Genomic DNA, 14,784 nt, shown 5'->3' on the forward strand with positions numbered 1-14,784 from the left:
AAAATGCCCCCCTCCCCCAGAAAAGGAGAAAACTCTTCTGTACATACTCCAAAGTGCTTGTTTCCAAACATTATGGAAGATTCTTCTGAAATTTATGTTCATACTCTTGTTTCTATTATACAACTGTTCATATTTATGGGATACAGTGTGATAATTTGATACATATATTCACAATGTGTGATAAGTAAATCAGTTTAAATTAGCATTTCTATCATTTTTTTTAATTTTTGAATTAACATTTAATCACTATACATATTTATTGGGTTTTGTATTTCAGTAAATGTATACAGGAGGTCCTGATCAAAACATTTCTGTCTTTCATCATCACTTTGTGTTTACAGTCTTCAGGGTCCTCTCTTCTACAATTCATAGAAGACAGAAGAAGTAACCCAGAACTACAGTCACCCCGCTGCCCCCCATGCTGCAGAACACTGGGGCTCGTCCCCTCTGTGGAGCTGTGTCTGGGAACCTGTTGTCCAGCCTCTCTCTATCCCTGACTCCTCACCCTCAACTGTAATGCTCACTATTCTACATTCAAAATGACATTTTGGAAGTACCACATATGAGAAAGCACATATAATGTTTGTTTTTCTGAGTCTGGCTTATTTCAGTTAATATGATAGCCCCTAGCTCCATCCATTTTGCTCTAAAATATAAGACACCATTGTTTTTAAAGCTGAATAACATCCCATTGTGTCTGTGTATATGTGTGTATATATGTGTATGTGTGTGTTGTGTGTGTATATACATATGTGTGTGTGCATGTGCATGTATATCATGTTTTCTTTTCCCACTACTCTGTTGATAGGCATCAAAGTTTATTCCATGTCTAAAGTATTGTAAATTCTGCAGCAATAAACCTAGGAATTTAAATATTTTTTGATATGCTGAGTTGATTTCCTCTGACTATATACCAAAATGTGGAATATCAGGATCATACAGTATCTATTTTTAGATTTTTGAGGATTACATTCACATATTTAAATGACTCTAATTTTTATTTTATCTATTTTAAATGATTTCTAAAACTTGCTAGTAGGAGGCATGAGGACTTACACATCTGCATCATCTCTTCATACAAAATATACAAAAACACACTTGTACACATGTACTTTGCCTCACTCCATTTTCCAGTATTTTTGTATTGCAGTTTTTACTATATCACTGTTCATTGTTTACACCACCATGATTTACAGTGCACTGATCACAGACAAGACAATTATGATCATGTTTTATCTTTTGTACATTCATGTTTAAAGCGTCTATTCCAATCTCTTCTTTTTTAAAAAATATTTAATGAATTTACTCAAATGAAGGAAGTCTAAATCACATGGAAATGAAACATATTAGAAATCAATATACAATTAAAATGTTATTATAAAGTAGCTAACTCCATATACATTTCCAGTTAAATATTCATGCAAACACATATTCACTTTTTTCTTTATATAGGAACAATACATACAAGCATACATGACATGATAATTCTGGCAAAAATAATCAGAGACTAAAAATATTCTCAAGTTTAGAAAATTGTGGGAAATATTTATGTAAACCCTTGATTTAATTCCAGGATTTCATCATGCCAAAAACATTGGCATCATAATACACTGGCACAGTAATAATTAAGGTGTTTTGCTCACACAGCATCTCAGTGTGAGCAAAAAAAATTTAATATTGATTATTTGTTTTGATGTTTTCACTTCCAAGGTTTTTTCAATATAAGGAAGTAGCTGCACCGGTTTAAGTGTCTTTTTTTTTTTTTTTTTTTTTTTTTTTTGACAGAGTTAGACAGTGAGAGAGAGAGAGAGAGACAGAGAAAAAGGTTTTCCTTTTTCCGTTGATTCACCCCCCAAGTGGCCGCTATGGCTGGCACATTGCGCCCAGCGCACTGCACTAATCTGAAACTAGGAGCCAGGTGATTCCTCCTGGTCTCCCTATGTGGGTGCAAGGCCCAAGGACCTGGGCCATCCTCCACTGCACTCCCGGGCCACAGCCTGGACTGGAAGAGGAGCAACCGGGACAGAACCCAGGGTGTCAGCGCCGTAGGCGGAGGATTAGCCTAGTGAGCCGCAGTGCCAGCCTAAGTGTCTTTTAAGTAAAACACAATATTTAAAAATGATCTGTTTTTGTAGTTTCTAGGAAGAAGTCCTGTCTTACTTTTTCAAAGTATAAATTATATTCATATGCATGACTGCAGTATGACCCAGTAGTTCTTTTTTTTTTATAGGCAGAGTGGACAAGGAGAGAGAGAGAGACAGAGAGAAAGGTCTTCCTTTGCCGTTGGTTCACCCTCCAATGGCCGCCGTGGCCGGCGCGCTGTGGCCGGCACACCATGCTGATCCAATGGCAAGAGCCAGGTACTTATCCTGGTCTCTCATAAGGTGCAGGGCCCAAGCACTTGGGCCATGCTCCACTGCACTCCCTGGCCACAGTAGAGAGCTGGCCTGGAAGAGGAGCAACCGGGACACAATCCGGCGCCCCGACCGGGACTACAACCTGGTGTGCCAGCACCGCAAGGCGGAGGATTGTCCTAGTGAGCCATGGCGCCGGCCCCAGTAGTTCTTAAACAATGCCATGAAATCCCAAGTGCAGTAAAGGGGAACAATCTGGTGCACTTTCACCTCATTGAAGTTGAAGGTGCTCCTTCTGGATACTATTTCCCTGCAACATTAAGTAGATTTTACGAATTTCACTACCGCTTTTAATATGTGGCTTTTTAAAAGAAATAATTTTATTTATTTCACAATTTACAGTTTTCAGAAGAGACTAGTTTCGGATATCATATAGTCTCAGGATATCTATTCAAAACAACAACTTAATATGTTATCCCTCTTAGTATTTTTTTCGTTTGTTCTAGTTAATGCTTTTGGTTGAATACTGTAATCAACACACAATTATTCTCAAGTGCTGAAACTTAACTGAAAAGTGATTGCTGTTAAATATAAGAGTGGGAATAAGAGAGGGAAGAGATGTGCAATTTGGGACATGCTCAAGCTGACTTACCTCAAACGGTAGAGTTAGAAACATACCAGGGGATTCCAATTCAATCCCATCAAGGTGGCATGTACCAATGCCATCTCACTAGTCCCAGTGATCAATTTCTGTTCACAATTGATCATAATGATAGGACTAAGAACCAAAGGGATCACATAAACAAAACTAGTGTCTGCAAATACTAGTTGATAGAATAAAAAAGAGAGAGAATGATCCAACATGGGAAGTGAGATACACAGCAGACCCATAGAACAGCACTCTGGCCTCAGAATCAGCCCTTAAGGCATTTGGATCTGGCTGAAAAGCCCATGAGAGTATTTCAGGCATGGAAAGCCAAGACACTCTGGGGAAAAAAAGAAAAAAAAAAAAAAACCTAAATGAAAGATCTCCACGAGTGAGATTCCAGTGGAAAGAACAGGTCATCAAAGAAGGAGGTACCTTTCTCTGAAGGGAGGAGAGAACTTCCACTTTGACCATGGCCTTGTCTAAATATGATCAGAGTCAGTGAACTCAGAGGGCTTCCATAGCCTTGGCAGCTCATGACAAGAGCCTAGGGTGATTACTGATGCCATAAACAAGAGTGTCAATTTGTTAATTGAACAACAGGAGTCACTGTGCACTTACTCCTCATGCAGGATCTTTGTCCTTAGTGTGCTGTACATTGAGATTTAATGCTATAACTAGTACTCAAACAGTATTTTTCACTTTATTATGTTTCTGTGTGGGAGCAAACTGTTGACATCTTTACTTAATGTATGCTAAACTGATCTTCTGTATATAAAGAGAATTGAAAATGAATCTTGATGTGAATGAAAGGGGAGAGGGAGTGGGAGTTGGGAATGTTGCGGGTGGGAGGGACGTTATGGGGGGGAAGCCATTGTAATCCATAAGCTGTACTTTGGAAATTTATATTCATTAAATAAAAGTTAAAAAAAAAACACTCTCTAGTAGAAAAAAAATCTCAATGCAGCTTTAATAAAAAAGGATCTATATTCTTAGCTACATTTCATATACATGCTGGAACCAAAGTAAGATGGTTTTCCTTTTCCCACATTACACTTAACTATTATTTAAAATCTGATATTTCCATCACTTATGATTTCTGATTTGGATGACAGTTCTGTCCACCACATTTTTATGACTGAAGCTGGTTTAAACCAACTGTTGCATATTCTTCAAATCTGTTTTTAAGCGATGATGTTATGTTACTATAGGCAACACTTCCACATAGCAGTCAAGGGCGATACAGTGATTTTCTTCCTGTAAACTATAGGTGAGCATGAGAAGGCAATCTGCTACAACTCCAAGACCTTCTATCCTCACTAAACAAGCTACACATTCACTTCCACCACAATGTCTCCAGAAAGCTAATGCTAAATTCAATCTCAGATTCCTACTGAGTAAACTTGGGCCACTGTTTCATGGTCCTGAGAAACCCAAGGAAAAAAACCTGCTATATTTTAATGATGGACTTCCCGGCTGTGAAGAACTAGTGTCCCTGAAATTAGCCAAGTATGTTGAACTACCATGGTGTAATTGTTTAGGCAATTGGACCGTACAGCCAGTTCATTCTTTATTTGCCATGTCACAGCCCCCACTGCTAGGGGACTGTTTTTCTCTGTAACAAGGATTTGGAAAGGGATGAAGAACTTTCTGCAATGTATCACCTTATGTAGTTTATCTTCCATTTCCACAGCTTGTCCAACTGTTCTACTTATGTAAGTACTCAATTGTTCAGGAGATTTCTTAACTTCTTTCTTGTGTTTTTAGTGAAATTAGAGATCCTTTTTTCTAGGCAGATTAGCAGAATGATCCTCACTATCATTACAAAATCTCCGTTTTTTTAACATTGTGATGTTTAGATGCTATAATCTTAAAATCTGCCCTCATGGTATCTGGGAGCCTCAGGCCACCCAAGTGCTGGTGAGCCTAGGGTATCCTTAGACTCCCTGGCCATGCCCCTCACAGCCATTCAAACCTCAATTCCCAATTTCAGATAGGAATTTTGCATTAGTGCAATTGCTTGTATATATTTTAAATTGATAGCATTAATTTTCTATTTACTGACAACATCAAACAGTCACCACTGCTTTGTCCTTAGTGTCTCCCTTCACACCCGCATTGTCCACCAGGTCCACTGTGAATTGTTTCCAGGTCTGGTGGCCATCGCCCTCCCTCACCCTCACAGCCTCTATCATGAGCTCTCCTAATTCCTGGAACTTATAACTTCCTGTCACTTTATTTAAGACACTTGCATGGAGCACAACTTCTAGTGTCTGACTGAGAAAACAAAAGCAAAGAACCAAATATCAATCTGTAGGTCTCAAAACACAGCAATACACAAGGTGAGAGCTACTCAAAGATTCTAAGGCCATTCTCATACTCATTCTTTGTATATGACTTCACTTGTCTCTGAAGGTTTTATTATTTACCTTTTAATCCTCGTGTTCTGGAATTCCATGGCCCTGCATCTGGGGTGGATATTTTCATTTCATTCAGTTTATGGGCATTTGGCGAGAACTTTCTATCTCGATGGCAATAAATGGATGTCTTTTCGCTGGTGCTACTCCTTCTCTACTGTTTACACAGGGCTGCTGGGTTACAGGGACAAGACGCACAAAGTGGCTGAGGGCATCCACGTTCCAGGGGACTTTGTCTGCCCTGCACCTCCCTCCTTCCCTGGCTCTGACTGATGTCCCTATGCTGGGCCTCTTGGGTTCAGTTTCTCTGGAGAACACAACTTCCTTCCCCGTGGGAGACAACAGCTCTCAGATAAATTGAGATGAGGATGGAACCCGGAGAGGGAGAGCCTCCTGTTTTCTGCTTTATCCTCTCTATACCTTCTGGGACTCTCTTCTTCCCAAGGGTTGGGCGGGGGGAAGTGTGGGGGCACAGACTGCCTGCTCATTCAGGATGAATCTTTTTATGGCACTTAGGCTGGAACTTCAGGCTCTCTAGAGAACTGGGTATCACGCCTCCATCTGCTCTGTGTGCTTCAGATGTACAGTAAAGTACTTTAACAGGAAGAATTCTCATCTGTAATTAATTTATCATCATTTCAATGGAGTTCCTAACCAGAGAAATCTCAGTAGTTACTGATGTGTAGAAACAGGGCCTACTTAAAGGAAAATAAATTTCAATTTAAAAAAAAAGTTTGTAAAAGATAAAAGTATGGGCAAATGCTTTTTTGTATTCAGATTCCTGGATTAAAACATCACTTAGGCACAACTTATTCCTAAATTGTGGTTAATTTTTCTAAAAATTTAACCTTATAAAATACTTCCCAGACTGTGGAAATTCTCTGAGGCCTTCTCCTCACATTTCTAGTATATTCACAATACTTCAATAAATAAATACTCAGTCTTCATTGCCCCAGGATAAGAACACTATATTTTGAGAATAATGAAAGATCTGTGGGAATACCACCTACCAATCAAACCGCTCTCTTCTTAGAAAAAAATGCAAGGCAGTCCCAGGCCGGGACATAATGCCTGTGCCTGCTGCAAACCCCCTTCATGGAGCCCAGACACTTTGTTTGGAGTGTGTTGTCACCAACCCAGAGTTGTATGACTTTGCTACTGCTCACATTGTCTTCACCCCTTCAGTCACTTCCCTACTAGGCACATTTCTCTCATTTTTATCCCTTCACCATATTTGCACAAATTTCAGCTGGGGGCACAGAAATTTCAATAATGAAGCTTCTCTAAGAGAAACAAGAGGGAGGGCACCAGCACTGGCTTCCCTACACCTGCTGATATCGGCCTTGTGCGTTCATCATGAACTTACCTGTGACCTCTGGGTGCTTCATCAGGAGCAGGAGTCCATACCTCAGGGTGGTGCTTGTGGTCTCTGTTCCAGCAGCAAATACATCAGTCACTGTGGTCATCAAGTTTTCAATAGTAAATTCAGACTGTTGGTTGTGTTTTTCCTAGAAATTATTTGAATATTTAATGTTTTGCCAGCATATTTTATCATAATCAATCCATAGAAACTCAGATTTACTTAAAGATGAGCATGCTTATATAGTAAAAGCTAAAATATTAAAACCAAATCCACTGGATTGAACTAGAGGACATGATGTTAAATGAAAGCAGTTGGCTGGGCCGGCACTGTGGCATACCAGGTAAAGCTGCCGCCTGCAGTGGCAGCATCCCATAGGGGCACTGGTTCCAGTCCCAGCTGCTCCACTTCCTGTCCAGCTCTCTGCTATGGCCTGGGAAAGTGGTAGAAGATGGCCCAAGTCCTTTGACCCCTTAACCTACGTGGGAGACCCAGAAGAAGCTCTTGGCTCCTGCTTTCTGATCTGCAAGGTTCTGGCCGTTACAGCCATCTGGAGAGCGAACCAGCGCATGGAAGACCTCTTTGTCTTTCTTTGCCACTGCCTCTCTATAACTCTGCCTTTCAAATAAATAAATAATTTTTTAAAAAAGAAAGCAGTTAGCTAGAGAAAAAAAATATCACATGTTCTCCCTCATTAATGGGAACAGAAATGAAGGAAGGAAAAAAGGAAGACAGGCCTTTATCTGAACACAAAAGTTTAATTCCTGGAGGCTGGGAGGGGTGGGATAGATTAAAAGGATTTGGATTTTAAATGCAGAGGAAACTGGATGTGGTCCATTAAAGGTGACAAATATTTTATACTAGTATGGGGGGAGTTAATAATAGGGAAAACTGGGTATAGCTTATGGATTGTGACAAACATATACCATTATAAGATGTTACCAACAGGGAAAGCTGAGTATGAGGTATCAGAGAACTCTTCGTACTGCTTCACAGTTTTTGTTTTGTAAATTTAAAACTACTCTAAAATCAAAAGCTTAAGAAAAACTATAACAACTAGATGGTAAGGCAGAGAATGTAAATTAGTTCACCCAGTCTTTGTTTCTTTCACCCATCCCTTGCTTAACTCAAAATTGCATTTAAGCATCTCTCTTACAGCGATGTTAGCCATTCAACATATTTCTCATCAATAACATAAGAGAATGAACTTCTGGTGTCACCATGTTCTTTTCTCCCTCTTAATCAGAATACATAGGAGTATAAGACAGCGGAACTGGTAATGATGTCACTTTGGACATGCGTATTGCAGCATCACTGGGAAGGCACATGGAGTAAGTGTGGTGACAGAAAATATCAGGCACTTGAGTCCATGGAGCTTCAGGTCTATAGTTCGAGTTCTTGACTAACCAACATGAGACTCCCTAAAAGTCAGATAAACACACGATTTTTGAAACTATTGCTAATTGAGCATTATTTTATTTTCAGATAAAATCTTAATTCATAGAAATGGGTGAATTAGGATCATATGTTGAAATAATATAGGCTAGAATCAAGACATTGCAATTTTCAGAGTTTGGCATCACATATGGTAGAGGCCCCTCAGTCACCATCCATCCATGGATGCTCTAAATACATAAATTCACAAGTCAATTCACTGTGAGGGAAGTCCAGATAAGTCAAGAGACTCCAACATCCATTCAACTGAGAAAATATTCACATCAAACTGGCAGGAGATGCTGTGGGGGATCAGATACCTACCCTATCCCATGCACTATGTCATATAATCCTGAAGGAACCCCCCAAACTGAGTTTCTTCCTGAGATGAGAAGGTTTTTGTTTTTTTTTATCATTTCTTTTTTTTTAACTATTATTTAATGAATATAAATTTCCAAAGTACGGCTTATGGATTACAATGGCTTCCACCCCCATAATGTCCCTCCCACCCGCAACCCTCCCCTTTCCCATTCCCTCTCCCCTTCCATTCACATCAAGATTCATTTTCGATTCTCTTTATATACAGAAGATCAGTTTAGCATACATTAAGTAAAGATTTCAACAGTTTGCTCCCACAGAAACATAAAGTGAAAAATAATAGATGATTTTTTAAATGATGATGAAATCAGATCAGACCTATTGTCATGTTTAATCCCGTGAGAGTCACGTTGGGAATAGATAATTTCTTCTTCTTTTTTTTTTTTTTTACAGAAGATCAATTTAGTAAAGACTTCAACAGCTTGCACCCCCATAGAAACACAAAGCGAAATATACTGTTTGAGTACTCATTATAGCATTAAGTCTCAATGTACAGCACATTAAAGACAGAGATCCTACATGAGGAGTAAGTGCACAGTGACTCCTGTTGTTGACTTTACAAATTGACACTCCTGTTTATGGCATCAGTAATCTCCCTATGCACCAGTCATGAGTTTCAAAGGCTATGGAAGCCTTTTGAGTTCACCGACTCTTGTTTAGACAAGGTCATAGTCAAAGTGGAGGTTCCCTCCTCCCTTCAGAGAAAGCTACCTCCTTCTTTGAAGGCCTGTTCTTTCCACTGGGATCTCACTCACAGAGATCTTTCATTTAGGGTTTTTTTTGTTTTGTTTTGTTTTTTGTTTTTGTTTTTTGTTTGTTTGTTTGTTTGTTTTCCAGAGTGTCTTGGCTTTCCATGCCGGAAATACTCTCATGGGCTTTTCAGCCAGATCCAAATGCCTTTAGGGCTGATTCTGAGGCCAGGGTGCTGTTTAGGACATCCACCATTCTATGAGTCTGCTGAGTATCTCGCTTCCCATGTTGGATCACTCTCCCCTTTATTTATTCTATCAGTTAGTATTAGCAGGTACTAGACTTGTTTATGTGATCCCTTTGACTCTTAGTTCTTTCATTATGATCAATTGTGAACTGAAATTGATCACTTGGACTGGTGAGATGGCATTGGTACATGCCACCTTGATGGGATTAAATTGGAGTCCCCTGGTATGTTTCTAACTCTACCATTTGGAGCAAGTCAGCTTGAGCATCTCTGAAATTGCACATCTCTTCCCTCTCTTATCCCCACTCTTATGTTTAACAGGATCACATTTCAGTTAAATTTCAACACTTAAGAATAACTGTGTATTAATTACAGAATTAAACCAGTCATATTAAGTAGAACAGACAAAAAAACTACTAATAGGGATAATGTATTAAGTTGTTCATTAACAGTCAGGGCTATGCTGATCCAGTCACCGTTTCCCATAGTGTCCATTTCACTTCAACAGGTTTCCTTTTTGGTGTTCAGTCAGTTGTCACCGATCAGGGAGAACATATGGTATTTGTCCCTTTGGGACTGGCTTATTTCACTCAGCATGATGTGTTCCAGATTCCTCCATTTTGTTGCAAATGACTGGATTTCGTTGTTTCTTACTGCGGTATAGTATTCTAAAGAGTACATATCCCATAATTTCTTTATCCAGTCTACCGTTGATGGGCATTTAGGTCGGTTCCAGGTCTTAGCTATTGTGAATTGAGCTGCAATAAACATTAGGCTGCAGACCGCTTTTTTGTTTGCCAATTTGAACTCCTTTGGGTAAATTCCAAGGAGTGGGATGGCTGGGTCAAATGGTAGGGTTATATTCAGGTTTCTGAGGAATCTCCAAACTGACTTCCATAGTGGCTTGACCAGTTTGCATTCCCACCAACAGTGGGTTAGTGTCCCTTTTTCCCCACATCCTCGCCAGCATCTGTTGTTGGTAGATTCCTGCATGTGAGCCATTCTAACCAGGGTGAGGTGAAACCTCACTGTGGTTTTGATTTTCATTTCCATGATTGCTACTGACCTTGAACATTTTTTCATGTGTCTGTTGGCCATTTGGATTTCCTCTTTTGAAAAATGTCTATTGAGGTCCTTGGCCCATCTCTTAAGTGGGTTGTTTGTTTTGTTTTTGTGGAGTTTCTTGATCTCTTTGTAGATTCTGGTTATTAACCCTTTATCTGTTGCATAGTTTGCAAATATTTTTTCCCATTCTGTCGGTTGTCTCTTCACTCTCCTGACTGTTTCTTTTGCAGTACAGAAACTTCTCAATTTGATGCAATCCCAATAGTTGATTTTGGCTTTGACTGTCTGTGCCTCCCGGGTCTTTTCCAGAAATTCTTTGCCTGTGCCAATATCTTGAAGGGTTTCTCCAATGTTCTCTAATAACTTGATGGTGTCAGGTCGTAGATTTAGGTCTTTAATCCATGTTGAGTGGATTTTTGTGTAAGGTGTAAGGTAGGGGTCTTATTTCATGCTTCTGCACGTGGAAATCCAGTTTTCCCAGCACCATTTATTGAATAGACTGTCCTTGCTGCAGGAATTAGTTTTAGATCCTTGATCAAATATAAGTTGGCTGTAGATGTTTGGGTTGATTTCTGGTGTTTCAATTCTGTTCCATTTGTCTATCCATCTGTTTCTGTACCACTACCATGCTGTTTTGATTACAACTGCCCTGTAGTATGTTCTGAAATCTGGTATTGTGATGCCTCAGGCTTTGTTTTTGTTGTACAAGATTGCTTTAGCTATTCAAGGTCTCTTATGCCTCCATATAAATTTCAGCACCATTTTTTTCCAGATCTGAGAAGAAGGTCTTCGGTATCTTGATTGTTATTGCATTGAATCTATAAATTGCTTTTGGGAGAATGGACATTTTGATGATATTGATTCTTCCAATCCATGAGCATGGAAGATGTTTCCATTTCTTGATATCCTCTTCTATTTCTTTCTTTAAGGTTTTGTAATTTTCATCGTAGAGATCTTGAACGTCCTTGGTTAAGTTTATTCCAAGGTATTTGATTGTTTTTGTAGCTATTGTGAATGGGATTGATCTTAGAAGTTCTTCCTCAGCCATGGCATTGCCTGTGTATACAAAGGCTGTTGATTTTTGTGCATTGATTTTATACCCTGCTGCTTTGCCAAACTCTTCTATGAGTCCCAATAGTCTCTTAGTAGAGTTCTTTGGGTCCCCTAAATAAAGAATCATGTCCTCTGCAAAGAGGGATAGTTTGAGTTCTTCCTTCCCAATTTGTATCCCTTTAATTTCTTTTTCTTGCCTAATAGCTCTGGCTAGAACCTCCAGAACTATATTGAATAGTAGTGGTGAGAGTGGGCATCCCTGTCTGGTACCAGATCTCAGTGGAAATGCTTCCAACTTTTCCCCGTTCAATAGGATGTTGGCTGTGGGTTTTTCATAGATTGCTTTGATTGTATTAAGGAATGTTCCTTCGAAACCCAGTTTGCTTAGAGTTTTCATCATGAACGGGTGTTGTATTTTATCAAATGCTTTCTCGGCATCTATTGAGATAATCATATGGTTTTTCTTCTGCAGTCTCTTAATGTGGTGTATCACATTGATTGTCTTGCGCACATTAAACCATCCCTGCATACCAGGGATAAATCCCACTTGGTCTGGGTGGATGATCTTTCTGATGTGTTGTTGCATTCTATTGGCGAGAATTTTATTGAGGATTTTTGCATCTATGTTCATCAGGGATATTGGTCTGTAATTCTCTTTCAGTGCTGCATCTTTCTCTGGCTTAGGAATTAAGGTGATGCTGGCTTCATAGAAAGAATTTGGGAGGATTCCCTCTTTTTCGATTGTTCTGAATAGTTTGAGAAGAATTGGAGTCAGTTCTTCTTTAAATGTCTGGTAGAATTCAGCAGTGAATCCATCTGGTCCTGGGCTTTTCTTTGTTGGGAGGGCCTTTATTACTGTTTCAATTTCTTTCTCAGTTATGGGTCTGTTTAAGCTTTCTGTGTCTTCCTGGTTCAATTTAGGTAGGTTGCATGTGTCCAGGAATCTATCCATTTCTGATAGGTTTCCCTGTTTGCTGGCATACAAGTCCTTGTAGTAATTTCTGATGATTCTTTTTATTTCTGTGGTGTCTGTTGTTACATTTCCTTTTTCATCTCTGATTTTATTGATTTGGGTCTTTTTGCTTCTTTTTTTAGTTAGTTGGGCCAATGGGGTGTCAATTTTGTTTATTTTTTGAAAAAACCAGCTCCTCGTTTGCCTAATATTTTGTAATGTTTTTCTTGATTCAATCCTGTTGATTTCTTCTCTGATTTTAATTATTTCTCTTCTCCTACTAGATTTGGGCCTGGTTTGCTTTAGGTTTTCTAGATCCTTGAGGTGAACTGAAAGCTCATCTACTTGGTGCCTTTCCAATTTCTTGATATAGGCACCTATTGATATAAACTTTCCTCTTAACACTGCTTTTGCTGCGTCCCATAAGTTTTGGTATGTTGTGCTGTTATCCTCATTTACTTCCAGAAAAGTTTTGATTTCTCTTTTAATTTCTTCTATGACCCATTGTTCATTCAGGAGCATGTTGTTCAATCTCCATGTGTTTGCGTATGCTCTAGGGATTCCTGAGTTGCTAATTTCCAACTTCATTCCTTTATGGTCTGAGAAGCTGCATGATTCTAATTCTTTTGAATTTGCTGAGACTTGCTTTATGGCCTAGTATGTGGTCAATCCTAGAGAAGGTTCCATGTACTGCTGAGAAGAATGTAAAATCTTTAGCTGTAGGATTGAAAGTTCTGTATATATCTGTTAGATCCATTTGGGCTATAGTGTCGTTTAAATCTACTGTATCCTTGTTGATTTTCTGTCCTATTGATCTGTCTATTTCTGAGAGTGGAGTATTGAAGTCCCCCAGTACTATTCTATTGGGGTCTAAGTCTCCCTTTAAGTCCGTTAACAAATCTTTTAGATAAACTGGTGCCCTGTAGTTAGGTGCATATACATTGATAATTGTTATATCTTCTTGTTGTATTGATCCCTTAATCATTATATAGTGTCCCTCTTTGTCTCTCTTAACAGTTTTTGTGGTAAAGTTTATGTTGTCCGATATTAAGATGGCTATGCCTGCTCTTTTTTCATTTCTGTTGGCATGGTATATCTTTTTCCAGCCTTTCACTTTCAGTCTGTATGGATCTTTGTTGGAAAGATGTGTTTCTTGTAAGCAGCAAATAGATGGGTTTTGTTCCTTAACCCAATCAGCCAATCTGTGTCTTTTAACTGGACAGTTCAGGCCATTCACGTTCAATGTGACTAATGAAAAGTAGTAACTTTGTCCTGCCATTTGCCAAAGATAAGTTCTAATATATGCTTTGAATTCCCTGTGATCTTTTGCTGTGAGGTTTCCTTCCTTTATCTTCCTTCATATTGATGACCGTGTTTCTGTGTTTCTGTGTGTAACACATCTGTAAGCATCTTTTGCAGGGCTGGACGAGTGGCAACAAATTCTTTCAATTTCTGTTTGCTATGAAAAGTCTTTATTTCACCTTCATTCACAAATGATAGCTTTGCAGGATATAATATTCTGGGCTGGCAGTTGTTCTCTCTTAGTACCTGGGCTATATCTCGCCATTCCCTCCTAGCTTGTAGAGTTTCTGATGAAAAGTCAGCTGTGAGTCTGATTGGAGATCCTCTGAGAGTAATCTGACGTTTCTCTCTTGCACATTTTAGGATCTTTTCTTTATGTTTCACTGTGGTGAGTTTCATTACAACGTGTCGTGGTGAGGATCTCTTTTGGTCGTGTTTATTAGGGGTTCTGTGAGCTTCCTGTACTAGGATTTCTTTGTCCTTCTCCAAACCTGGGAAATTTTCTGCTAATATCTCACTAAAAAGGCCTTCTAATCCTTTCTCTCTCTCCATGCGTTCAGGAACTCCTAGAAACCGAATGTTGGGTTTTTTAATAGTATCCTGCAGATTCCTGACAATATGTTTTAGATTTCTAATTCCCTCTTCTTTTCTTTGGTCTGACTGTATCCTTTCCTGTTCTCTGTCTTCTAAGTCTGATATTCTCTCTTCTGCTTCACCCATTCTGTTTGTAAGGCTCTCTATTGTGTTTTTCATTTGATCTATTGAATTCTTCACTTCAGTCACTATCACAGTTTCCTGTTGTACTAGTTGTTTCATTTCATTTTGATTCCTCCTTAATATTTCATTTTCACGAGAGAGATTTTCTATCTTGTCCATTAAGGATTTC

The 14,784-nt window shown here is 39.0% G+C and overlaps 1 protein-coding gene and 1 pseudogene across 5 annotated transcripts in view; both read right to left on the bottom strand.

Moving 5' to 3' along the window:
- Nucleotides 1-14,784, bottom strand: part of LOC100346305 (cytochrome P450 2C1) — a 77,791-nt gene that overhangs the window by 39,259 nt on the left and 23,748 nt on the right. For all 4 annotated transcript variants that reach the window (XR_016222101.1, XM_089314711.1, XM_002718524.6 and 1 more), the window contains one exon: nt 6,784-6,925. Coding sequence is in view for 3 of the 4 variants with exons in the window: in XM_089314711.1 (XP_089170837.1) it covers nt 6,784-6,925 (142 nt within the window). In the remaining variant the exon portion in view is untranslated. The remainder of the gene's footprint in view (nt 1-6,783; nt 6,926-14,784) is intronic.
- On the bottom strand, nt 893-6,777 carry LOC149121961 (KATNB1-like protein 1 pseudogene; annotated as a pseudogene). The gene has a single exon (XR_016222102.1). The product of XR_016222102.1 is annotated as a KATNB1-like protein 1 pseudogene (transcript).

Source organism: Oryctolagus cuniculus, chromosome 15, assembly GCF_051225735.1.
Source record: "Oryctolagus cuniculus isolate XC-2025 breed Fujian yellow rabbit chromosome 15, ASM5122573v1, whole genome shotgun sequence".
NCBI lineage: Eukaryota > Metazoa > Chordata > Mammalia > Lagomorpha > Leporidae > Oryctolagus > Oryctolagus cuniculus.